The 27,755-nt window shown below is 39.6% G+C and overlaps 2 protein-coding genes across 3 annotated transcripts in view; one reads left to right on the forward strand and one right to left on the reverse strand.

Moving 5' to 3' along the window:
• LOC106566722 (atrial natriuretic peptide receptor 2) overlaps positions 1–21,063 on the forward strand; it is a 53,490-nt gene extending 32,427 nt beyond the window's left edge. For both annotated transcript variants that reach the window (XM_014135043.3, XM_014135051.3), the window contains exons 11-22: positions 4,054–4,158; positions 4,567–4,638; positions 5,337–5,496; positions 5,619–5,774; positions 11,467–11,635; positions 14,063–14,209; positions 14,959–15,082; positions 17,043–17,111; positions 17,208–17,382; positions 18,231–18,329; positions 19,977–20,068; positions 20,535–21,063. In XM_014135043.3, the coding sequence (XP_013990518.1) occupies positions 4,054–4,158; positions 4,567–4,638; positions 5,337–5,496; positions 5,619–5,774; positions 11,467–11,635; positions 14,063–14,209; positions 14,959–15,082; positions 17,043–17,111; positions 17,208–17,382; positions 18,231–18,329; positions 19,977–20,068; positions 20,535–20,597 (1,431 nt within the window). In that variant the 3' untranslated portion in view covers positions 20,598–21,063. The remainder of the gene's footprint in view (positions 1–4,053; positions 4,159–4,566; positions 4,639–5,336; positions 5,497–5,618; positions 5,775–11,466; positions 11,636–14,062; positions 14,210–14,958; positions 15,083–17,042; positions 17,112–17,207; positions 17,383–18,230; positions 18,330–19,976; positions 20,069–20,534) is intronic.
• Positions 21,064–22,859: 1,796 nt separating this feature from the next.
• spag8 (sperm associated antigen 8) lies at positions 22,860–27,717 on the reverse strand. The gene is made up of 6 exons (XM_014135031.3): positions 27,482–27,717; positions 27,025–27,184; positions 26,724–26,769; positions 25,114–25,228; positions 24,863–24,925; positions 22,860–23,961 (listed from the first exon to the last, which is right to left on the reverse strand). Exons 1-6 carry the CDS (start codon positions 27,551–27,553, stop codon positions 23,848–23,850), a joined length of 570 nt encoding a protein of 189 aa, XP_013990506.2. The 5' UTR covers positions 27,554–27,717; the 3' UTR covers positions 22,860–23,847.
• Between the last annotated feature and the right edge of the window lie 38 nt (positions 27,718–27,755).

Consider the following 27,755-nt stretch of genomic DNA (forward strand, 5'->3'; position numbering starts at 1 on the left):
ATTTACAAAAATGTCTAAAAACCAGTTTTTGCTTTGTCATTATGGGATATTCTGTGTAGATTGATGAGGGGAAAAAACTATTTAATCCATTTTAGAATAAGGCTGTAACGTAACAGAATGTGGAAAAAGTCAAGGGGTCTGAATACTTTCCAAATGCACTGTATGTGTGTTATTACTTAACATTATTATCATAAAGTCTGGTGTTTCTTAATGCACGGATCCCGGATCAAAATCGACAACATCCGGTGAAGCTGGAGCGTGCCAAATTCAAATGACAAAATCGTAATATTAAACTTTCATGAAAATACAACTGTCTTACATGGTTTAAAAGCTTAACTTCTTGTTAATCCAACCACGTTGTCAGATTTCAAAAAGGCTTTACGGCGAAAGCATCCCAATGCGATTATCTGAGGACAGCGCCCCACACCAAAATACTTTTCCAAACCAGCACAGGCGTCACAAAATCCCAAATAGAGATAAAATAAATCACTTACCTTTGAAGATCTTCCTCTGTTTGCAATCCCAAGGGTCCCAGCTACACAACAAATTGTTGTTTTGTTCGATAAAGTCCTTCTTTATATCCCAAAAATGTCTGTTTAGTTGGCGCGCTTGATTCAGTAATCCACTCTTTCAACATGCATACCACCGAATCCAAAAAAGGTTACCAGTAAAGTTCGTCCAAACAAGTCAAAAAATGTTTTTAATTAATCCTCAGGTACTCTAATATCTAAAAAAAATGATCAAATTTAAGACGGAGAATAATACGTTCAATAGGGAAGATAAATAACGAAGAGCGAGCACCTCATTCACACGCGCAACAAGACTACATTTCTAATGAGAGACACCTTGGAAAAACTACAAATACTCGGTCATTTTCAAAAAACAAGCCTAAAACCCTTTCTAAAGACTGTTGACATATATTGGAAGCCATAGGAACTACAATCTGGGAGGAATTCCTTTGAATATCCCATAGACAAGCATTGAAATGGACTGTGACCTCAAAAAAACATTTTCCGGGTGGATTGTCCTCAGATTTTTGCCTCCCTTATCAGTTCTGTTATACTCACAGACATTATTTTAACAGCTGTAAAACCTTTAGAGTGTTTTCTATCCAATGCTACCAATTATATGCATATCCTAGCTTCTGGGCCTGAGTAACAGGCAGTATACTTTGGGCACGTCATTCATCCGAACTTCCGAACACTGCCCCCTAGCCCTAAGAGACTAACTCTTTACTACCTCACTGCAGGGGAATTCATTCCCTAAGTAAGCGTTTGTTAAGATTCGTCCAGCTAGATGGTCCCGTGTGGCTCAGTTGGTAGAGCATGGTGCTTACAATGTCAGAATTGTGGGTTCAATTCCCACAAGGGACCAGTATGAAAATGTGTGCCCTCACTACTGTAAGTCTCTCTGGATAAAAGTGTCTGTTAAATGACTCATATTTAGAACTATATTGGTCTTTTCCCTCCTATACCTCATTGATGATTTAGTTTTATTGGCTGCTATAGAGTCCACTCACCTGATTTAAACCAGTCGCTGACGAAAATACTAAATTAGTACTTGGACCCTCCAGGACTAGAGTTGAATGTGCCTGCCTTGTTCCCTGCCTCCTGTTGTTGTAGGTGATCATACCTCTGTTTATTACCCCTCTGCAACAGCAGTAGTAGAATGAGTCTCTCCCACTGAGGTGGTTAAGCCACTGTAGACTTTGGAGATGTGAAGGGGATGTGAAGGGGATGTGTACGGAATCATTACCAGGTTGTTCACAGGAGGGCCTCTTTCACTCTGCTGCAGGAGATGCCTCATTACTGAATCTGTAACTCCTGCTGCTGTTACAAAGACAGATCCTCAAACATCCTCCAAAAGTCAGCTGTGGATGAAGAAAATTGTCTCCGTTTTGGGAATGACATTTTATGACAGTGATAAGGAAACAGGAAAAAACAACTAATACTTGAAACACAATGTGGAAAAGGCAAACATTGATGAAACATATTAGTTTAACCCTCCTGTTGTGTTCGTTTCATGCTAATTAATTCTGTGTTCCCGTTCCAAAATGACCGCCCCATTATAGCTGATTATAAATCCATAATAATACATATATTATCACCTAATGCTGTGTTAGATATTTTTTATCAACGTAAGTTCTTGTGATCATTACAAGTTTTGAACTTCTATTTGCTATTTATGACCTGTAGGCCTCATTGACCTGAGCTCATACAACTTGTTTTTGAGGGGGGAAAAAAGCATAATGTATGGATTATTTTGACTCTAACAAATACTCAGATTAAACATATTGTGCTAGTTATCACAGACTACTTTGTGTCAAAGTTTAACAAGGACTCTATCTCCTCCTCACCAGTATCATGATCAAAGATATGATCAAGAGCCTAACATACAGTATATCGTTTGGTCATTGTGCTGCCACAGAATGAATTGTGAGCAAGGCCTCAAAAAAGCTTTGTATACCAGAGCTGCAAGAAAAGTTCTATATTATTGAAACAATGTTGCAATTGTTTGTGAGAATGCCAACAGGTGTGGTTCCTGTGGGGGAAGATTATATTGGAGAGAGGTTCCCGTGGGGGTTGCCATGGAAGCCAAGAAGGGGAGTGAGGTGTGTGTGTGTGTGTGTGCTCAAACACACATGCATGTGGGGGTCTGGGAGAAGAAATGTGTCCATCTGATGAATGGGCATATGCCTGAACTCAATTTTATACACTAATTGTAGTCTCACCTATTCATTTATTTTGACCGGGAACACCACAGGTGTACAAAAGTTAAATAAAACACCCAAAATGTAATGAAAATCATCAAAATGTATTTTGTGTGTTGAGATGCCCTGTGTGGACAAAGTCATCAAATCTTATGACAATCAGATTAAGTGAACTACATTTTTCAGAGAGAAAACTTGTAAATCGGTCCAATTCGACCGGAACACAGCAAGAGTGTTAAAGCTACTGAAAAGCCAGACGTTAGTGCTATTATCTGATCTCTGGGTCTGTATTAATTGAGTTATCACCCGTGTTGGTGGATAAGGCTCTGGGCGGCCTGGGTTCTCTCGCTCTATATCTGTGTCTGAGCTTTGGATGTGAGACACAGCGGTGGGCAGGCTGCGAGCACAGGAGAGACAACAGTCTGAGCTAGCAGCTCCTCAGACGCCCCGGCGACCTGATCGGCTGTCAGGCCCCGCTCATGAAAGAGCCAACCAGATGGGGGAGAGAGGGTGCCAATGGAAACTTAACTGCTTGTCTTCCAGAGCCCCTCCTCCCTTAGCTAGCGTTCAGCATGGGAAATGATATAGGCCAAAGGATATGCTAACTTCTCCTGAGTCGTGAAACAGGAGCGACTGACTCCCTGGTTTTGGTGTTATAGCAGCTGTCACTCACCTCTGTTTTCCGTGAAGTGGCCCCAGACCAAAACACACCGTACAGGTTATGCTCGCTGTTTTTTTAGAAGTTTCATGCTGCTCAGAGATATTATGTACATCCTGCTTGCCAGGGCATGGATGTATTGAAACCGAGAGGATATGTGGACAGGAATTCATTTGTGTGTCTCTTTAAAAGATTCCTTCACTCTGTTGTTTATACATACACAGCATATGGAACTTTTAAATACAGAGCTCACAATGCTTTCCAAGGTGATTTCCATGACATTTTATTTGACATGATTCATTTTTGGACTAGATCCCATGTAGTGCATTTTCCACGTTAGCCAGCTATGCACTCATATTATAGCCAGTACATCCTTTCAACACCTCCACATTTTTTCACATTCTGTGGTTTTTCACAACACTGCCTCATTCATAACCTCTCGGCCCAATTTATTCACATGCACGTGTCAACTGGATGGTCTATGAGGGAATGCTGTACTCAACACGTAGAAAAGACACTGTGCCAAACCGGCTAGCTGTAAATAGACTTTTCTGAGGAGGTTTTGTCTGTCCTATTTGTTAGCTTTTCTAGAAAAGCTCATCCATTTTTTTTTTAGCATCTATTTCCATATAATCTTGAGAGATATAGCTATAATGATGTAATAATTATATTTGTTTGGTTACAGATGAGAGATGTGCAATTCAACCATTTAACCAGATTCATTGGTGCCTGCATTGACCCTCCCAACATCTGCATCGTGACTGAATATTGTCCCAGAGGCAGTCTTCAGGTAAGACCTCACAATCATTACATTTAATGGAATATTAGTTGTATTGCATGTCTTGTCAAGTATGACCACCAGTATAATATTAAAATGGCCATTCAGTGTGATCTTACTAATTTATTCATTCATACTATTTCTGTAAATGTATGGTTTAAAATGCCCTGACTGAGAGACATTTGGAAACATACACTTGACTTTCATGTTCAGTTTGAAATGCCAGCCTGATATACTGCTACTATTTAACTGCCAAAAATGTAAGAATGTAAAACTATAGGAAACTTTTAGCAATGGAGCTTATTGTGTGAAAACATTTCATACTGACTCACTGTAAAACTGTGTTACTGTTTGAAAGACAGATACATGTGATGTGGCAAGATGACAGCAAGATTCCAGAAATGTTTATTTAACTTTTAGGACATTTTGGAGAATGAGAGCATCAATCTGGACTGGATGTTCCGTTACTCACTCATCAACGACATAGTCAAGGTATGTGTTCTTCACCTACTTAGGAGACATATTGTGGAAAATATAAAGGGAATCCATGTGTGTAGCCACGTCACATGTTGCTGTAAGATAGCAGCCAACAATACTATGTTGGTAACTGCAGTTTGGTTGTTTTGAGGTCACATGGCTATATGCATCAAACATCATATGACCTCAAACTTGGACAGCAACATAATCACAATCTCACCGCAAAACTCTTTGCACTTAATAAAAAGTCATCATCCATATATTTTCAATAGTTATTTATAGCCTGCTCTAACAAAGGGGCTTTTTGTTTGAAATCACTATCTTGAGAGATACTATATTGGTGAAGTACATGGAGTACACTAACCACACTGCTGTTAAAATAACAGTCCATCAAGCTGGCAACAACAGGGACCTTCTGACAAGCAAAAGGGCCTATAAGCCACATTCTGATACACGAGTGCCTCAAAATATTAGACGTATACATGAGAGTGCAGTATCCTTTTGAGTCCCCGTAGAAATGTTATGCACATTAATACCACAAAAGTTCCAATGTGACATGTAAACTGAACACTTGGATCCATGCAGTATTTTTATTACGTTTCCATTTCGATCAAACTCAAAACACATATTTTCCACATGATCAGTATGTTTTCATGTATGCTATACTGTAGGAAAAATGTCTTGAACGGTACATTTCATGCTTGCTCCGCCAGGGAATGAACTATCTGCACAACAGCTACATCGGCTCCCATGGAAATCTGAAGTCATCTAATTGTGTGGTGGACAGTCGATTTGTGTTGAAAATTACAGATTACGGACTGGCCAGTTTCCATTCATCATGTGAAAATGACGACTCGCACGCACTCTATGCAAGTAGGTCAACATTGTCAGCGGAGGTGATCACTTTGCCTCTTCACCAATGGAAGGAAACTAAATGGAGGATTGGATAAAGGAAAAGGTGTTCAGTGGATAATGTGAGTTTGTTGTGTTTATAGAGAAGCTGTGGACGGCCCCAGAGTTGTTGATCTACGACAGACACCCTCCACAGGGCACTCAGAAAGGAGATGTGTACAGCTTTGGCATCATACTCCAGGAGATAGCCCTGAGGAATGGACCCTTCTATGTGGAGGGCATGGATCTGAGCCCCAAAGGTAAAACTAATTACGCCAATAAACACAATTATAATGACATTTTGACATTTGAGTCATTTATTTAGCAGACGCTCTTATCCAGATAAACTTACAGTTAGTGTATTCTTCTTAACCTCTATGGGCTAGGTGGGACGCTTGCGTCCCACCTACTCAACAGCCAGTTGAATCCTGTGGCGCGTTATTCAAATACCTTAGATATGCTATTACTTCAATTTTTCAAAAATATGACTATTTTACACCATTTTAAAGATAAGACTCTCGTTAATCTAACCACACTGTCCGATTTCAAAAAAGCTTTACAACGAAAGCAAAACATTAGATTATGTCAGCAGAGTACCCAGCCAGAAATAATCAGACACCCATTTTTGAAGCTAGCATATAATGTCACATAAACCCAAACCACAGCTAAATGTAGCACTAACCTTTGATGATCTTCATCAGATGACAACCCTAGGACATTATGTTATACAATACATGCATGTTTTGTTCAATCAAGTTCATATTTATATCAAAAACCAGCTTTTTACATTAGCATGTGACTAGCATGTGACTAGCATTCCCACCGAACACTGCGGTGAATTTACTAAATTACTCACGATAAACGTTCACAAAAAGCATAACAATTATTTTAAGAATTATAGATACAGAACTCGTCTATGCACTCGATATGTCCGATTTTAAAATAGCTTTTCGGTGAAAGCACATTTTGCAATATTCTCAGTAGATAACCCGGCATCACAGGGCTAGCTATTTAGACACCCAGCAAGTTTAGCACTCATCAAAGTCAGATTTACTATAAGAAAAATGTTATTACCTTTGTTGTCTTCCTCAGAATGCACTCCCAGGACTTCTACTTCAATAACAAATGTTGGTTTGGTCCAAAATAATCCATCGTTATATTCAAACAGCGGCGTTTTGTTCGTGCGTTCTAGACACTATCCTAAAGGGTAAATAAGGGTGGCGAGCATGGCGCAATTCGTGACAACAAAAATCAAAATATTCCATTACCGTACTTCGAAGCATGTCAACCGCTGTTTAAAATCAATTTTTATGCCATTTTTCTCATAAAAAAGCGATAATATTCCGACCGGGAATCTGCTTTTAGCTAAACAGACAAAGGAAAAGAAAGCATTCGGTCGAAGCGGGCACGCGCCTAAGCCCATAGTACTCTGAGTGGCCACTTGCCAAAAGCGATAAAGTGTTTCAGCCAGAGCCTGCCTCGATATCGTTCAGTTTTTCCCCGGGCTCTGAGACCCTATGGAAGCCGTAGGAAGTGTCACGTTATTGCACAGATGCTGAGTCTTCAATAAAAAGAGCCAAGATGAAACACTACTTCTCAGACAGGCCACTTCCTGCTTGAAATCTTCTCAGGTTTTGGCCTGCCATATGAGTTCTGTTATACTCACAGACACCATTCAAACAGTTTTAGAAACTTTAGGGTGTTTTCTATCCAAAGCCAATAATTATATGCATATTCTAGTTACTGGGCAGGAGTAGTAACCAGATTAAATCGGGTACGTTTTTTATCCAGCCGTGTCAATACTGCCCCCTAGCCCTAAACACAATTATAATGACATTTTGACATTTGAGTCATTTATTTAGCAGACGCTCTTATCCAGAGAAACTTACAGTTAGTGTATTCTTCTTAAGGAAGCTAGGTGAGGCAGAAACATATATCTCTGCCATTGTAAGTACATTTTTCCTTAATAAAGCAGTGTCGTGGAAATTCTACACAGGAACACTCGAAGTCAATCTTAAATGAATCATTGTTTATTATCAGCGTGCTGAAGAGGCTCCAACCAACTCAAGTACACATGTTGATCAGGAGCTCCTCCCAGGGCAGTCCAGTTAGTTCTCTTTTATACAGACAAGTTATAGTTGCATGATTTAGCTTATTCATCATTCATAATTAATTCATCACTAACATTTGCTTAATTCATGTGACCGACCAATACTGGGTCAGGTATGTGACAGGCCAATACCTCATGAGGCTTCTTCTCTCTAAGCTGAGACCTTGAAACTAACATTCCTTTCTCAAAACAAGGTTCTGGGCGTACTGCCAAATGACAGATACTGATAGTGAAGATTCATTCAATCAGTCACTTGCATGAACACAGAAATTGGTTATTAGAAAAGCACATGAATAGAACACAGAAATTGGTTATTAGAAAAGCACATGAATAGAACACAGAAATTGAATAGAAATGTCCATCACAGTAGCTAACAGCAATGTCAATGCTAGTAGAAAATAGAAAGGTGTGTGCGAGGGTTAGTTTACAAGAGGCTAGGGGGCTGTGGGGTTATTTAAGATACTCTTTGTAGATGGAGGGTTTCAGCCATTTTCTGGAAGATGGGCAGGGACTCTGCTGTCCTAACATCAGGAGGAAGCTGGTTCCACCATTGGGGTGCCAGGACAGAGAAGAGCTTTGACTGAGCTGAGCGGGAGCTGGCCTCCCATAGGGGTGGGAGGGTCAAGAGATCAGAGGTGGCAGAACGGAGTACTCAGGTTGGGGTGTCGGGTTTGACCATAGCCTGAAGGCAGTTCTTCAAATCAAATCAAATCAAAGTTTATTTGTCACGTGCGCCGAATACAACAGGTGTAGACCTTACAGTGAAATGCTTACTTACAGGCTCTAACCAATAGTGCAAAAAAGGTATTAGGTGAACAATAGGTAGGTAAAGAAATAAAACAACAGTAAAAAGACAGGCTATATACAGTAGCAAGGCTATAAAAGTAGCGAGGCACACCGGTACCGCTTGCAGTAGTAAAGAGTCCTGTAGAGGTCCTGGATGGCAGGCAGCTTAGCCCCAGTGATGTACTGGGCTGTACGCACTACCCTCTGTAGTGCCTTGCGGTCAGAGGCCAAGCAATTGCCATACCAGGCAGTGATGCAACCAGTCAGGATGCTCTTGATTTGCTGCTGTAGAACCTTTTGAGGATCTGAGGATCCATGCCAAATCTTTTTAGTTTCCTGAGGGGGAATAGGCTTTGTCGTGCCCTCTTCACGACTGTCTTGGTGGGTTTGGACCATTCTAGTTTGTTGATGATGTGGACACCAAGGAACTTGAAGCTCTCAACCTGCTCCACTACAGCCCCGTCGATGAGAATGGGGGCGTGCTCGGTCCTCCTTTTCCTGTAGTCCACAATCATCTCCTTAGTCTTGGTTACGTTGAGGGATATGTTGTTATTCTGGCACCACCCGGCCAGGTCTCTGACCTCCTCCCTATAGGCTGTCTCGTCGTTCTTGCTGCTCCGTAGGCAAGTACCATGGTCTTGTAGTGGATGCAAGTTTCCACATGGCTGACATATTGAACATCAAGTTGGGCATTTCCATGGTAATGGGATTACCATGGAAATGGTTACCATGGAAATGATTACCATGGTTACCATTACCATGGTTACCAACTAATTTCCATGGTTACCATGGAAATGAGTTGATTCAGTTGTTTCACTTTAAAATGTATACCAAACAAAAACATTATCAAAGTTTAGCAAACCATACAACTCTATGCACAAGGCCTACTTTTATCAATTTCCACTGAAAAAAAACTTCAGTAAGGAATTACGGTAAAATCTACCTCAGATGTTTATGCAACCACGTAAATATTTGCAGAATTGGGTGTGACATGGCACTATGACATGGCACCTTGAGTTTGAAAAATATATAATTTTGGTTATTGAACTACATTAAGTGAAGTGGATTTACACCCGGTAACAGAATTACGGTAATTAAATTACATCATGGGTCTCTGATCTGTACTAAACAGAAATGCTTAATTATTAATATAAATATATGTGGATTTTTGGTAACGGAATTACAACCCACAAAACATTTCTTATTCTTACTGAAGGTAAACAATTTCTCCAAAATGATATATACTGAACAAAAATATAAACGCAACTACTGCAAAGATTTTACTGAGTTACAGTTCATATAAGGAAATCAGTCAATTTAAATCAATTCATTAGGCCCTAATCTATGGATTTCATATGACTGGTAATGCAGATATGCATCTGTTGTTCACAGATACCTTAAAAAAAAGGTAAGGGTGTGGATCAGAAATCCAGTCAGTATCTGGTATGACCACCATTTGCCTAATGCAGCTTGATAGATCTCCTTTTCAGAGTTGATCAGGCTGTTTATTGTGGCCTATGGAATGTTGTCCCACTCCTCTTCAATGGCTGTGTGAAGTTTCTGGATATTGGCGGGAACTGGAACACGCTGTCGTACACATCGATCCAGAGCATCCCAAACATGCTCAATGGGTGACATGTCTGGTGAGTATGCAGGCCATGGAAGAACTGGGACATGTTCAGCTTCCAGGAATTGTGTACAGAGCCTTGTGACATGGGGCCATGCATTATCATACTGAAACATGAGGTGATGGCGGCGGATGAATGGCATGACAATGGGCCTCAGGATCTCTTCACGGTATGTCTGTGCATTCAAATTGCCATCGATAAAATGCAATTGCGTTTGTTGTCCAACCCCACTACCACCATGATGCACTCTGTTCACAAAGTTGACATCAGCAAACCACTCGCCCACACAACGCCATACACGTGTTCTGCGGTTGTGAGGCCGGTTGGATGTACTTTTTTAAAGATTGAAACTGGTTGAACAGTGTATCTATGCCTTCATTTCCCCAAAATATAGACTCTTAGCTTTCATTTTACACCCAATTTGATATGCTCCTATGAACTTCACGTTGGTGCTCATGGGTCCTTTTACATGGAAATGCCCTGTTGTGTCTGTCTCCATTGTTGAGCCAATTACTCTGTCACTTCAGATACTTTAGGCAGCTTGCCTCCTGTTCACCATGACTCAAGTGCCATTATTTCCTGCTTGATTGAATGTTCCTAATCTATAAAGTAATGGAGTAAAAGTCACAATCATCAGAGTTGGACAACTCCAGTCTTCAGCTCGAGGGCTGCAGTACTGCTGGTTTCAGTTCTCCCTGGGACTTAGGGGGCTTTTTTGCGCTGTTTTTCCGAACTCTGGTGCATTTACCCTCTTAGTTCAGTTCGTTTGGACTGGTGTAAACACTCTATCCACACTCAGGAGCGCACTTACCAACGTACCGTGGTTCCCTCAAAAAGGGTGGTCTCGGTCCGATTCAGTTCTTACCGTGATGAGGTTCACTGCAGGTGAGAACGCAGTCCAGACCAAATACAGGAAAAGAACCAGAGTCACTCATTATTATTGGTTGTTTGACTGCGAGCATTTGATGAAATGCACACAGCATCATAACTTGAGATATCTGAAACATTCGGTGAGTAGCAGCGCATTTATGAGTGCGTCCAATGCAGATATGTAGAGACGGGGCGATACTGAATATAGTCTATTCACGTCGCGTTTAGAGTTTCCTCCCGCATGTTGTTGGAAGACCAAAGCGAAAGTAGTATGAAGATGGGAACACAAGTGATCCTTCATGATAATCAATGCATTTTTGTCCAAAAAGCAAATGACTTGCATGGACACGTTTAGGAATTTTTATTAGTTTGACATTTGGCAATGTGAAACCAACCTGACCAAATTAAAACATTATATTAACAAATAGTCTGACTCTGATTCGAACTATAGCTCTAAACTATGTGTGAAAACGTCCTTAATTGATCGATCAATTTCACTGTTTTCCCAGAGAATGCAGAACACACACACTAACACACCCCCTATCTTGTCTATTACAGAGATAGTGCAGAAGGTGCGTAACGACCAGAGTCCTTACTTTCGGCCCACCACAGACAACAGCTGCCACTGTGAGAAGCTAACCATCCTGATGGACAGCTGCTGGGCCGAGGATCCCGTCGAGCGGCCAGACTTCAGCCACATCAAGATCTACATCACCAAACTAAACAAGTAAGCACTGAACACCGTCGTGCCCCAAAATGGCTCCCAATCTCATCTTGTATCAGATACCATGTAGATAATATTTTCTTTGGATTTATATTATGAAGATGTTTGAAAAAGAGAATGGAGGAAATAATTGCATTAAGTTGATATTATCAAGAGATGCTGGAAAAGGATCTCCTATTAATATGAAATAAAATTGGGATGCTTATCACACACAAATCATTTCAGATCAGAGCGATAGGAAGTCTTCTCCCTCCAAAAGTGTGGGGCTTATATTTATCTTGTTGCTTTTCATGGCTTACGCTATGCATTATTTAGAATCATATTTTGGTTCAGTGGTGTGTGCGTGTATGCATGTAAAAAGCATGTTTTCCCTTGAGCTGGGCACACCTGTCGCTGATCAAAAGCAGGAAAACCTTCAAGATGTACAGATGAGGGACCTCTGTCACAAAGAAAATAAAGTACTTTATGAGCTGTGGGAGGAAATCAGACCCTGGTATTTGCTTTGTCGCTGGATTAAGCTTTCCTACAACTTTCAGACGTGCCCCCTTGGTGCAGAAGTGTTGTGATGTTATTCAACGCTTCTGTATTTCTTACAAGTGTAAACAAAGGCTTTTTTTGTGTTGGTATAGTAGAAATCCTCCTTTTGAATTCTGACAGTTGTGACAGGGAGATCACAACTACGGTTGCAAAGGTACCGGTAATTTACCAAAGAATCTTCAGTAATATTGGTAATTAACAGGTAATTTTTGTCAATCTATGGTAACTTTGGTAATGTATACTTGAATAACTAAGATGTGGTGATTGCGCAGGTCACTTCAGTAAGCTGAAATCACTGTAATGTTCGTATAACCATTCCTGGACAATCCTAGCCTTGTGGCATCCTGCTGAAAAATCCATTCATGGATACACTGCTGCCATGCAGGGATGCACCTGATAGGCAATGATGTTCAGATATCCTGTGGCATTCAAACGTTGCTCCACTTTTATCAAGGGGCCCAATGTGTGCCATGAAAAGACCACACCATAACACCACCACCTCCAGCCTGCAGTGTTAACACGCGGCATGATGGATGCATCTACTCATGTGGTTTTCTCAATACCATAGTCCTCCCATCAGCATAAAACAGCAGGAACCACGATTCATCAGACCAGGCAAAGTAATTCCAATTCTCCAGTGTCCAGTGTTTTCGTTCCTTAGCCCACTGCAACCGCAGCTTCTTGTTTTTTGCTGAAGGAAGTGGAACTCCGTAAGGATATCAGCTGCCATGTCCAATTCGTGTCAAGGTACGACGAGTTGTGCATTCTTTTATGGGTCTTTGTGCACCAATGTTGTACTGGACTGTCAGTTGACTAACTGTAGCCTGTCTGTTGCTCTGCACAATTCGTCAGCCTCCTTTGTCCTCTTTCATCAATGACCCGTTTTCGACCACTGGCCTGCCATTGGCTGGATGTCCGTTGGGTGGTAGACCATTCTTGATACACACAGGAAACGGTTGAGTGAGACAATCCCAGCAGCGCTGCAGTTCTTGACACACTCAAATCAGTGTGCCTGGCACCTACTACCATACCCTGTTCAAAGGCACTTAAATGTTTTTTCTTGCCCATTCACCCTTCACACAGCCATTCACCCACATATACACAATCCATGTATTAATTGTCTGAAGGCTTCAAACCCTTCTTTAACCTGTGGCATCAATAAGGGATCATATCTTTCACCTGGATTCATCTGGTCAGTCTATGTCATGGAAAGTGCAGGTGTTATTAATGTTTTGTACACAGTGTAAATTGCACAAGAATTATACATTTATAGATTTTTTTAAGGTATTTTTTTGTCTTTATTCTTTATACCTGCCACTTTGTGTTGCCGTTAGAGATAATGATAACCATCTGCCGGTAAATGGAAAGGATTTCCCAAAAACCTCAATTACATTTTAACTACAGTGTAGTCTATGCCTACCTGACAGAATTATATCATGATTATTTGCATCAATCCAGTGACCATTTCGTTTAGGAAACTCTGCAGTCACACGAGCGCTACAGAAACACTGCTAACCAAACAATGGTCTCTGGCTGGTGCACACTTGCATTAAAGGGTAACTACACACAAAATTCAAAATTTCTTAGATTTTTCCCAGATCTTAAAAGTGGCCTCCTGATGTATAAAAAAAGTGTGATTTTGAGAGGCCGAAAACCTGAAAAAACCTGAAACCAGGAAAAACAAAACGGAGAAATGGATTTAGGAAAAACTAAATGGAATCAGGCAAAAAAAAATAACTGATTTTATCGGGCCCTAGTCCATGAAGTCACTTCTGAAATACGCATTGAATTGTACATTAGGTGATGTTAACAGAATAGAAAGTTCAGATATTTTTTATTCAGAATGGCAACAAATTAATGGGTATGTTATCTTTCTGTCTTTTTTCAACACAGGGAGGGCAGTACCAGTATTCTGAACAACCTACTTTCCAGAATGGAGCAGTACGCCAACAACCTGGAGAACTTGGTAGAGGAACGAACGCAAGCCTACCTGGAGGAGAAAAGAAAAGCCGAAAATCTACTTTACCAGATCTTGCCACAGTAAGAATAATTATTATTCAGATTTTCGTCTTGCACTATTATCCTTATTATCAGTCTGAACTTCTGCTTATCAAATTGAGAAAATGAGGAGACTATTTTCTGTATAATGCTGTGCCACTTGATCATTGTTCAAATTCCAAGAAAGAGCGTCTCAGCTTTCTATATCTCACACTTAAAAAAAAGATACACATTCACAGTTAAGCAGAGAGGAGATGAAAGGGCAAGGCAAGATGGGAGCTGACAAGCAAACTTCTCATTAACCAGAACTAGGAGGAGAAATGTGATAGGGGGGTTATTAAGCACCTCTGATAACACGAAAGCAGCAAACGACAAGCCATGTCCTCCATCTATTTAAGCTGTCTGTCTCAGCGCCTTAGTCACACTCATTTATCCTCCCATTGTCTGGCCAAATGTCTCCCTCCAACTTTAAGCCAATTTGACAGACAGAAAATGGTCTGAGAGAACCGAGAGATACCTTCTCTCACTGCAGAATTCTGATCATTTGACCAGAGTCCTGGATTAACCTAGCTGCTAGTGCTACACTGTGCCTCTGGCTCGTCACTGTACTTTCAAATATTGGTGAACAGGAAATGATACTGGTAGAATCTGCTTATTTACTCATTGTGGATCGTAGCTGCCAAGCTTACTCTCACTGTTGATTTATAGCAAACGATAACATTATCTCTTAAGCACTGTATAAGCATTTTGTTCATTGTGGTTTTACTTAATTTGCGTTTTCTTGTCCACAGCTCAGTAGCAGAGCAGCTAAAGCGAGGGGAGACGGTCCAAGCAGAGGCGTTTGACAGTGTGACAATCTACTTCAGTGACATTGTGGGTTTCACGTCAATGTCAGCTGAGAGTACACCACTGCAGGTAAACAACTGTCAGTAGATATATTCACTCCTAACCAACAGCAGGTACAGACTTTACACAGTAGCTATCCTATACCAACCAACAGCAGGAGAAAATCCACAACATGATTTTGCACTTTGAATCTTACTGTGTGACCAGTCAGTTTTGCTAAGTAAAATGCACTCAAGGTTTATTGAGTCAAAGTATCAATTCACCATGGGAAATTAGAGACTTCCTGTAAACTCTCCCTCAAGACACTTGAAGGTAGTTGACAAGAAAGCTTGAAAATATGCTGGTCCAACAACTCATTATGGGAAGAGAAGAGAATATGAAGATGAAATGTAGAAGAGCTTCTTTGTTACTTACACCGACCTCACTCATGCAGAGCCTATTAAAGCACCTACCGTATGTCTCATAGTTACTAAGCATTCCCACACAGAGGCCACAACTCAAAATAGCTATTGTGAGTAGCTGAGAGCACATTGACTTATTGCTGAGTCACTGGGTGCTGTAGCTGCTATGAAATGTCTTCTCTCTCATGAAGAAGATGATGAAGAAGAAGATTTCAAGACCACTCATATATTGAGAATCCCTTCACCAGGGTCTAAAGTACTGTATGATGAATGGTTAAGGGCTTGTAAGTAAGCGTTTCACTGTAAGGGTTTCACTCTTCACCTGTTGTATTCGGTGCATGTGACAAATTCAATTTGATTTGATGGGATGGTTGTAATGGTCTCAATGGTTGTAATGGTTTTAGTGCAGTGCCCCAACATGTAATTTTCTCCAGACATTTTGGTCGTTCCGAATTCTAAAATTCATCCAGAGGAACCAGGTTTTCTTCTTGATGCTACTTGTGCCATGCATTCAGACAAAGTCTTACTGGAGTGTTCCTTCTAAAATTGTGAAGACACGTCAGTCTTCATATAATTTCCAATAACTCTGCATGAGCGATAGTTTGTACTTGGCGAGTGGTACACCCAGACTGATCTATTCTATTCATCCAGCAGAAGCTACTTACAAGTACAGTCATAAAGCTTACCTTTCATCAAATGTATTTTAATATAGCTCAGAGCTAAGAATCCAACCACTAGGTTTCAGTGGCGATGTATTATGCGAAATATATTCATTGTTATATTATATTCAATATATTCATTGTTATATTCACTTGATTTTAAGGTCACATGTCTATTCAATTAAGGCCACAAAACAGACGGTATTCTTTCAACATTAGTGTAGCTTTGAGGTCTAGGTATCTCACCTACCAGTTAGTGCTCTATTTAATTAAAATATCTAATTACATTTATCCATTTTCCCACCAGATGAATTCGTAATGGTTTAAGAAATAATGCTAAGCCCCTCTGAAAGTTAAACTAGAACTAAGACTGTTTTCTTAGCATCCATTTCTCTCTCCATAAGCCACTGAATCTCCTAACTTGACCAATAGCCCCTCAAAGGAATTACAATATACAAACAGTTATTTGATGAATGACAAGAAACACTTGATATTTTGAATAAACAGCTGATGTGTATTACTCTTCAAATTCCGGAAAATATTGGGGAAATTTGTTCCCAGTATTTGGTCGGTTGCGTTGTTTTACTCATGCAAGCACATTTCTCAGTAAATTGAGGTTCTGGGCACTTGTCCAAGGCAGGGGGAGCAGAAATATTTGAATCTGACTGGGGAACCATTGGGAGTTCATGCAGAAACACATCTCAGTCAATCACGGTGGCAAACCAGATGGAACATGCCTCCTGAACACACACAGTGGAACTTATTACCTTTGCACACTATCTATGAAATTGCTTTGTTTCACAAATGTTTGCCACTAGCTGAAGAAGTATTTCTAAAATAGAGAGTGAAAGAGCAGGAGGGTAACAGTTATCTGGTTTTAGTGGTGGTGTTTGCGATTGTTTTACCCTTGAACCATTGTTTCTAGTTTACCGGAGTACTGTAGCTAAAGTATTGTTTTACTCTTCATAGGTTGTGACAGTGCTGAATGATCTCTACACTTGCTTTGATGCTATCATCGATAATTTTGATGTGTACAAGGTAAGTCAGATGAATCATGTTTTGTAATGTAAATATGGCTCTTTTATATATAATCACCTGTTTCAACCTACTAACATGTTGTCATGTATATCTGAGGTGGAGACCATTGGTGATGCGTACATGGTGGTGTCAGGGCTTCCAGTCAGGAATGGTAAACTACACGCAAGGGAGATAGCTGGGATGTCCTTAGCCTTACTAGAACAAGTGAAAACATTCAAGATTCGTCACAGACCCCAAGACCAACTACGGCTAAGGATAGGAATCCACACAGGTATCATTTCACATAGTTTGAAATGATGGTTAAAATGTCTTATGCTTAACTACTGTTGGAAGATAGATGTTGTTGTTTTTTTTCTAATTGAATGAATCAGTGCTTTTGGGGACTGCCCAATCCTACTCCTGATCCTTGGCATCCATATAGTTACCACTCAAAACACCTCTAATAAATCATACAAATGTAAATCTTTCAATACCTCCTAAATGTTACATGATCTTCCCTAGCCAATGACAGTTTATTTAATTCTATGACAAATAACTTAATTATGTTATGGCACAAAATTATTTATTTTATGGTAAATAGTTGTCTAGACAAGAAGTCATTTGTGATTAAATTTCCCACTTATATATTCTGCCTCATGATTGCATGGGGCTTTTGCTCACTAATTGTTATAAACTGCTGTGATTGGTTTTGACAGTTGATGACTATCTAGGTTTTAAGACATACAGTATTTCAGCTAAGAAATCTCTGGAGATATCTCCAGTAGCTACAATATTTGGACATGATGATCAAATACAACAAATACAAGCTGTATTGCATGCAAAGGAGGTTTTTCATAGTGCTTGGACACAACGATCTCACGCAGGCAGTATTTATATTCTTATTCAAACACTTGACATGAACATCATCACTGATAGGCCTTTAAAAAGTGTGTGGGAGGTGCCTGATCCTGTCATTGTGTGAATATTTTGTTATTGAGTTCAAATATATCTTGATCATGTTTTTAAATACACCTAGCCTATCTTGAGTTTCTGGTGATGAAAGAAATTGTTATCCATCTACAGTATGCTTTTCCATGGAAGATTTTTCCAGTAAATTTCACTGCCTTTTGTTCTGTACAGGGCCTGTCTGTGCTGGGGTGGTGGGTCTGAAAATGCCCAGATATTGTTTATTTGGAGATACTGTCAACACAGCGTCTCGGATGGAGTCGAATGGAGAGGGTGAGTTTCAGATTTGGATCTCTGTTTTCCTATTTTCTATTTTGATTGATGTCAGCACTTTAACACTTAAAACTATTAATGTGGAAATGCTGCTGCATAAAACAGTGTCACATTCTGGAATCCAGTTGGGACAATAATATGAATGACTACCTCATCTCTGTACCCCACACATAGAATTATCTGTAAGGCCCCTCAGTCGAGCAGTGAATTTCAAACACAGATTTAACCACAAAGACCAGGAAGGTTTTCCAATGCCTCGCAAAGAAGGGCACCTATTGGTAGATGGGTAAAAATAAACATTGAATATCCCTTTGAGCATGCTGAAGTTATTAATTACACTTTGGATGGGTTATCAATAAACCCAGTCACTACAAAGATACAGGCGTCCTTCCTAACTCAGTTGTCAGAGAGGAAGGAGACCACTCAGGGATTTCACCATGAGGCCAATGGTGACTTTAAAACAGTTAGAGTTTAATGGCTGTGATAGGAGAAAACTGAGGATGAAATATTGTACAATCTAGGTGGGCAAATCTCTTAGAGACTTACCTAGAAAGACTCACACCTGTAATTGCTGCCAAAGTTGATTGCAACATGTATTGACTCAGGGGTGTGAATACTTATGTAAATTAGATATTTCTGTATTTCATTTTCAATACATTTGCAAAAATGTCTAACAACATGTTTTCACTTTGTCATTATGGGGCATTGTGTGTAGTTGGGTGAGAAAAAAAAACAATTTTGAATTCAGGCTGTAACACATCAACATGTGGAATAAGTCAAGGGCTATGAATACTTTCGGAAGGCACTGTATGTTTCAGCTGACACAAACTAAAACAACCAAGTATTCATTATTTCCTGTTGATTATGTGGTATTTCCTTGGATTTGGATTTTGTTCGTCTGTCGAGCATTCCCTGTTGTATATTTGCTTATGCAGTTGTTTTGTGAAAGACTGGTTTCCAGTCATTATTTGTCCTGACTAAATCTGACTAATGCTTGTGTCTGAGAATCCATAACAAAAAATATTGTGGACTGGCTCTTTGCACATACTTCCCTGTAAGAAACGAAGCATCAAGGGATAGATAAAGTAGACAGGGATATTTATCATCACAAAGCAACAGAGGGGATGGAGGTTGTCATCATAGCGTAATAGTGGTTATCTGGACCGGTATTACTGGCAGCAGTTCTTAACTGGTGTAGTGGTAGTTGGACCTCTGGTGCTCTGCCGGCCAGGATTTTTTGTGAGTGACTCATCACATTATTGATTAACCCACTCACTTCCTGCACACTTCATGCTGTGTGCTTTCACGTCCGTTGATAAATAATTCATAACACTTATAGCCAGGCCACATCCATAGTGATAAACTGCATACCATAAAATAAATATCCTATAGTGGTAGGAATCACCTCTGGGACTGCACTGTCAAGAGCTGTTTCTAGGCAACAGGAAGATTTCACTGTTCATTTCTACTTTTGACCTGCACATAACATACACAGATCAGCCACTTGGTTGACATATGTATGTATGCGTACTGTAATTGTTATGATCTACCACAGTAGAGGATAAATGTTTCATTAATGCTACTCGGTGTCACTCCCTGCAAAGCACTCACTGTGATTGTCTATTGCCCCATTGATGTGTTTCACAGCCTTGAGGATCCACCTCTCCTCAGCAACCAAAGAAGTGCTGGATGAGTTTGGCTATTTTGAACTCCAAGAAAGAGGGGAGGTAGAAATGAAGGTAAGGCCACAATGAATAATGCATGTGTTGTTGTCAGCATTATCTGTAATGGCTTCATGTATTCAATACTGTCTGATAAATGAATATGATAGATTTTTTTTTAAAGAATACAAAAGTGTTTTGTCACATAGACCAGATAGGTGCAGTGAAATCTGTTGTTTTACAGGGTCAGCTATAGTGAAATGTGGTCTTGTGATTCCCATTCTGTTTATTATATGCAGTGCATTTCAGTAGATTGCAGCTCTGGATCTCTCAGATTACGAGTGTCGTAAAAAAGATGGTTGTACTCTCCTGTTGAAATGGAAGAAAACCATAAAGTCTGGTTATGAAGAGTAGTGTACTCTCTGTAGTTTTAACAGGCCCAGATAATGCCAGGGTCACCCTTTAAGGAAGAGAAGCCCTTTTGTGTATCTATCACTACCAATCAACTCCATTGATGAGCCTATTGATTTCTGTGTTTTTCCAGGGCAAAGGCAAAATGAGAACCTATTGGCTTGAGGGGGAGAAGAGTGATGTGTACGTTATCTGAGAGGCCTGCTGATAGCTGTGCCCACAGTGGAGCCAACCACAGAGGCTACACAGTGGCAGTCAGCCAATGCTTTATTTGTTCTAGAATAAGTCCTAAAGGTGATTCCCTCCCCAAAAGCGGAAAAACAATATTTACTGAATTAGACCTTTTTGGAAAAGAAGGGATGTTCAACGGTATGTTTATATGTAGGGTTACTGCCCCAAAAAAGTAAGATGTTTTGTATGGAGAATCTTTCTGTCCTGAGATTGAGTACTTTCTATATTATGATTTGTATAATGTGTTTGGAAGTCAATTCTGTATTAATATTTCCATACAGCGTTCATAACGGATGGGCGCACAGTGTAATAGATGTCAATGCAGAGGTCTGAGTTCCACAGTGGTGTTATACAGTACAAGATGATATATGTATATATGTATATCCAAGATATTGTAAGATATTTTGTTCAATAAACTGAGTACAATACAACTGTGTTTCATACATTGTTCAGATAATATTATTTATGTTCAACCTATGTGTTTTCATAGTCGTGTGTGAGTCGGTGCACTGCGTTGTTCATGTGCTTTTGCTAAAAACATTTCATGATTTAGTAAATCAGATTTTTACAAAAGAATAACATTTTTAAATATCATCATTGACGGTAAAAGGGGGACATTTCTTGTAACCAGCTCACTATTTATACGTCTTAACTTTTATACAGACCCGGTGCCAGGATAAAGTGACTAAGGGGGCAGTTGAAATCGGTGAGGGAGCAACATTTTTGGTGGTTCTTGCATTGGAATTATATAGAATTCTGCTTCTATCACAATAAACATACAGTTCAAAGGCTGAGACTCCGAGGCCAAAAGGTGAATTACCTTATGTGAATGCAGCCCTCTTACCAAAATAATGCAAACTAAATGCTGAAAGTAGTAGCCTAGTTATTCATGCAAAAAAAATGGGCTTTGAATACTGACACAACTGCGAATGCGAACGAATGAATGCGAACAGAACAAAACAGCGGTAGGCCTACTATAGGCCTATAAACAAAATATCAGATCAATAAAGGCATAACACAATCTATATTTGGCGGCTTTTTATGGAAATCCAAAGGAGTCATACCTAACCACCCGGTGGCTTCCCATAGCCCCCCTACACACAAACACACTGCGCGGCGCGCTCTGTCCATGGTGCTGATACAGTGCAGCAGAGGTACAGATTTCGCGCCAACCTGTCACTCAATCATTTTAACTTTTATGCTATTTTTATATAAGGACATACAACTAAAACTGAGGGGACACAAGTTTCAACTGAGGGGGCCAAGTCCCCTTTTGCCCTCTGGTGGAACCGGACCCGCTTTAATAACTGGGCCATATTCCCCAGATAACCCTTACCCAAATATTTTCTCCAAGATATAACTTGGACAGAATTGAGTGTCCTTATGACGTTCTCTAAAAATATCAGAGAATCTGCTTTATTTATTGTTTGAAAGGTTTCTCTTTGTAATAGTGAAAGTGTAAGTTAGTCAGTTGAGTTAGTCAGATGTCATGAGACATCCCAAAAGATCTGTCTTCTCACAGAAACGTCTGTAGCGTCCGAACTAATGTGACCACTCTATGAAAAGATGAGACTCTCACAAACACGGTGGTGTTCTCTGTTTTGCTCTACAAACCCCACAAGCGCCACAGGACTCTGTCAATAACGCTGATATGCCAATTTCTGTCTGCAGCATACATTTCCTAAGTCTGAATCGGGCCCTTATCAACCAAGTAAGCATCACATACATTTACATTACGGTCATTTAGCAGACACTCTCATCCAGAGCAACTTACAGTAGTGAATACATACATTTCTTTCCCCGTCCTGGTCCCCCGTGGGAATCGAACTCACAACCCTGGCGTTGCAAACACCATGCTCTACCAACTGAGCCACACGGGACACATAAGACCCTCATCACTTTTGTCTCCCCTTCAGGGAGTGTACAGTATCTAAATCTGTACATGTGTGTGCATACAGATGTTTAAATTAAATTAAATGATACTGTAGAATTCAGTAGAAGAATGAAGGATGAATTTGAGTAATTGTTGAGTCATCAAGGCTCCTGGTTTTATCTTTTGAAGAGAGTTGAAGAGAGGGTGAATAACGTCATTAGCATTTTTGATACAATTTGGGAGGAGAGACAACAACAACCAAGAAGGGAACTTTTGACGGGGGAATGCACTGAGGGAATTTCTACTGCAGGTATGTAGGCCTACTGTATCACAAGCACATAGTTCACAAGATGGTTCAACATTTGTCTCCTCTGACAAAAACACTACATCCATTTTAATAACTCAGAGCAGTGCTCCCTTCACAGGGAAATACAGAGAATGAAGTACTGTAATACATTTTGTATAAACTTAAACAAATACACAGTTATGGATAGATCAAAACAGACATTATTAATTTAATTGAATCATGGGGGGAAATTAGTAGTCAAATTTATTCAAGGCAATATTTACTTTATCACAGTTAATTTGAATTAAAATAATTATATGCAATATATTTCACTTGGCTGGAAGTAGCTAAATGGCATCTGTTTCAGACATCAATTGTTTCACCCTCTAATCCCATGAGGTAATGAAATGTTTTGGGGGAAAATCTGCATAAATGTAGTCTAAAATTACTTGTTGCCATAGCTACCTCCTCATAATCTCTGCTGAAAGTGAGAGGAACACCATGTAGACTTGTCTCTTGATTGACAGAACACGAATCTGAATCAGAGCCATGCTCTCTAAAGTAAGGAAGCTGCATGAACATCAATATTTCTGACATCTGTAAGGCGGAGGCTTCTGTGTGCCTCTCTTTCTAAAGGTGGAAAAACACTTTCCTCATCTCAGAAAACAAATGGTTTTCTTGTCATTTGTCCAAGGACAATAGCCAGATCCATTTTTGCCCAGCACAGGAGAAAGTGGAAAATGTGGCTTTCTGTTGTTCAGCACTGCTCAATTGTGGTAATTACAAATGGCAAAGGTTTAAGAAAAAGACCATGGGAGAAAATAACCTACAAACAAAAATAAATTCTGCAAGGAGACAATGACCCTGAGATAAAGTTAACAATTCAATACCTTTCATCTGTCTGCTTGTGTTAAATAATTTGTGCAGTACTTACGCAATTCATATACAGTGCAGAGACTAGACCTAATTGAAATGATAAACAGAGCAATATTCGTACACAATATTATGGAACAATAATTTAATACCACTGTGTCCAATGCTCACATAAGTAACAGCTTAATTCTCCGGTGTGTACAGAATAGGCTTGTCATCCATGTGTTCACTGATAGGTGTGCTGAAGGTGGCATTCTTCTTGAATGGGGTATCCCTGGTTCTCACCGCTGTCACACCCTGAGACGGCAGAACATGGTACAGGACATGTTTTCTTGCTGTTGTTTAAAAAGGTTTTTGTGTAGACTGTAGAGTATTATCAGACTACAGTGAAACGTATGCCAGGTATGCTATTATTACAGTATCTGCTGCTCGTTTAAGGCTTAAATGAACTGAACTGAGTTAAAAAGTGGATGAGATCCATCATTTCATTCAGAAATCGACAGTACCCTGTACCAGCTGTGCTCTTTAAAGTCTATTGGCAGAATCTAATAAGATGTCTTATTGAAGGGCTCCTTGAAACCACATTCAAAATGGAGGCTTGTAAATAGTCATCAAATATGACACCAAAATTACAAACATATGCTAAATCCTTTTCATTTGTTAATATCTTACATATCAACATCCATCAAATACTAAAACTCAAGGGCCAGATGTCCAACAATAATGATGGTTTAATTGCAAGAATAAAATACAGATTGTGCAGTAGAGATTAAATACAGTGTTAGGAGTGAGTCCCAAAGAGTACAAACCTAAGAATACTTAAGAATAAAATGATTGCTTTTTTTACACATTCATGTAATGTTTTACTGAGTTATGGGTATGTGGGAGGTCTCTTCCAGCAATTTATTGTATTCAATTTTGTAAGTGGAATAGCCAAGCAACAAATGCTTCACAAACACAGACAGACCACTAACTCCACAGTCACTGTACTATAGCAGAGTAAATGACACATCACACACAAGCTGAATTAATAATTGAAAATAATAAAGATGATAAAATGTAACAAAGGCATTTTGTCTAGTGTTGACTATAATGTTGCGCAGCCACCCAGTAATAGTGAAAACATGGCGCTCTGTCCATTTATGATAATGTAGAGCGGGTTATGTAAATGGAGGAGTAATGTAATAATCAGACCGACCTGTATCTGATGATGATTCTCACTCCAAAAGGTAATTGCCTGATCGCTTTTGTAGTCATGCTCCTAATCACAGCAAAACAAGAATGCATTAGAAATGAACATTCTGTTCAAGTATGAGTTGAATGCTGCTGTCAGTTTTACATGTGAAAGAGACAGGAAAATTATAAATGGTAGCTAGTCCCAAAACAAGGTGTCTCACAAAGAGCGGAATTTTATAATCATGTTAATAAAATATACTTGATTTAGAAGACCTTTAGTGGTGAAGGCAGGGAAGGCTGAAAGCCTTCAACTTTGTAGTCCTCTTTGGTAGTGGAGCAGAACTCTGTTTTGGGAGGCTCAGGGTTCAATTCTGCATGTGTCTGCTCACTGTGGGATAGAGGAGGAGGGCCATACCAGCATGAGAACCTACAGCAATATCCTTATCTGTCTCTGCTACTCTGACTGTAACGTCCTGACCAGTATAAGGATTATTTGCTATTGTAGTTTGGTCAGGACGTGGCAGAGGGTATTTTGTTTATGTGTTTTGGGGTGATGGTGTATGTAGTAGGGTGTTTGATTTATTATTTCCGGGTTTTGGTCTATGTTCTATGTTTTGTATTTCTATGTTCTTTCTGGTTTGTTGTATTTCTATGTTCAGGTTGATGGGGGGTTGGACTCTCAATTGGAGGCAGGTGCTTTCTCGTTGCCTCTGATTGAGAGTCCTATATATGGGTAATTGTTTGGTTTGATGTTGTGGGGGGATTGTTTCTTGTTTTGCCTGTGTGAGCGTGACAAGACTGTTTTGTTGTTCGTGAGTTTTTCGTTTTTGTTATTTTGGTGTTCTCTTTATTTAAAATAAATACAAGATGAGCATCCACATTCCTGCTGCGTTTTGGTCCTCTATTCCCGACGACAACCGTTACACTGACATTGTTTTTTCACATTGCTGAACAACTTTAGATCACTATTTTTAAATCTATCAGTAGCTGCATTGCTGTGTGTAAGGTCTATGCAGTGATAAAGGCTAGTTATTCTTAGGCTTACATGATTAGTGCATGAATATGCATAAAAAACACATTCATTACCATGCGGATCAAAATAATATTGTTCCACTGTTATTCTACATTATTCATACAGGTTGTCATAACATACTTATTTGTGGTGTAAACTCCCTGTTCTATCTCTTCATAACTGGTGTCCACAGATCCAGATTTAATTGTCACGTTGAGCAGCTTCCAAGAAGTGTTATGTTGACATTTACTCTTACTGTTTCCCTACAGCAGACTACTGCCATGGAAAAAACAAAGCAACACTCTCCAAACCACTATTCTGTCTGGAATCTTTTAAAGGTTCTATGACTAATGCTACTTATTTAAATGTATGTTATTTTTGTCATAATAAACTAGTTAGAGCCTTGTTAATGTTCTTTACATTTAACTTTGAGCATTCAGTAAAAATCTAGGTCCGTTTTGTGACTGTGTGGTTTTATATGGCATAAGTCAGTGATTATGAGTTGAGACTCTCCCCTCCAACAACCAGTTTTAACCGTCTTACCTCCCTTTGTTAAAATCACTTGTTGGGGATGTTAACCACATTGTTGGGGATACATTCTATTAACCACATTACAATGCACATAAATGTTAAATCAGATAATAAAGTCAAATCAAAAAGCACAATGTTTTCATAGAACTGTAAAACTAACTAAGACTTGTAAATTACATCACTTTCCTCCTACCAGTTCCGCTCAAGACATGGATTGAACAGTGTTGTGTCACGTCTCGAGTAAGTCACATCGTAAAAAAATAGAAACATTTCAAGCTTGAATGTGTTGTTCACATTATGATAACTGTTATGAAATGAAACTTTGGTCAATTAGGCCTACCTTATTTTCTTGAGCAGATCATTTTCCAAAAGTTCTCCTCTGAGGCCTTAACAAATAAAACAAATAAAAGATGGGCAAAACACACACCGAACTCTAAAAGGCTTGAGTGAATTTGAATCAAGTCAGCCAGTGAGACAGCACAACAGTACAGTATGAACAGTTTGCACAGTAGTAAGGTTACAGTATGTTTGAATGTTGCGCGGCATCCACTGAATCTAAAACTCATTCCAGGAAAAATCTATTCAAGGTCGGCTGGATGTAGGATGCTTATTGGTGTTCAATGTTCTTATTCTGTGCCTACCTCTTTGTCTCACCCCATGACCCTTGGGAGGGGTGAAAGCAGCATTCACTGTGGTGACACCTTGAACTTTGGATGACAGATCCATAGTGAGAATCCCTTTATGTCCATTTTTGTGGATGTGCGCTCTGGGCCTCTCATTGTCAAGGACGGCAGTGGCCCGCTGAATGAATGTAATTCCAAAGATTAATAAAAAGCTGTGCCATGTGTGACAACATATTGTTGTTTTCAATCATTTGTAATTAGTTAAAGGAGTGACTTGTACTAATTACCTATTAATGATGGCACTCATAGCTAACTGAGAAAACAGGAGGGAGAGCATGCAAGCCCTCATATACCTGAACTTGGCTATACATGTAGGCCTACGGCTAACTTACATCTCTCTCTCGCTCTCACACACGCACACACACCACACCCAGCTTTCATATTGAGACAACTTTTGCCAAGAAAAAAAACTCACCTCCTCTACCCAGTTATACAGCAAACATTTTCCAATAGATTTTTGTTCAACAGAAGCGTCCAATGCAGTCATTATATTTTCATTACAATGCACTTAGTTAGTAGTGTGAAATCGCAAATTTATCTTGTGAAACCAAGATAATTGAGGTAGCTAGCTAGCTTGCTTCTAGCTAAATGTAGCTAACACTATTTATTATTCTGTTGTGGAAGTGTAACTCTAGCAACTGTAAACAAACGACATCGTGACGTCATTCCTCGAAAATAAGCGTAGAGAT

This window comes from Salmo salar, chromosome 01 (genome assembly GCF_965601325.2).
Source record: "Salmo salar chromosome 01, fSalSal1, whole genome shotgun sequence".
In the NCBI taxonomy this organism is placed as follows: domain Eukaryota; kingdom Metazoa; phylum Chordata; class Actinopteri; order Salmoniformes; family Salmonidae; genus Salmo; species Salmo salar.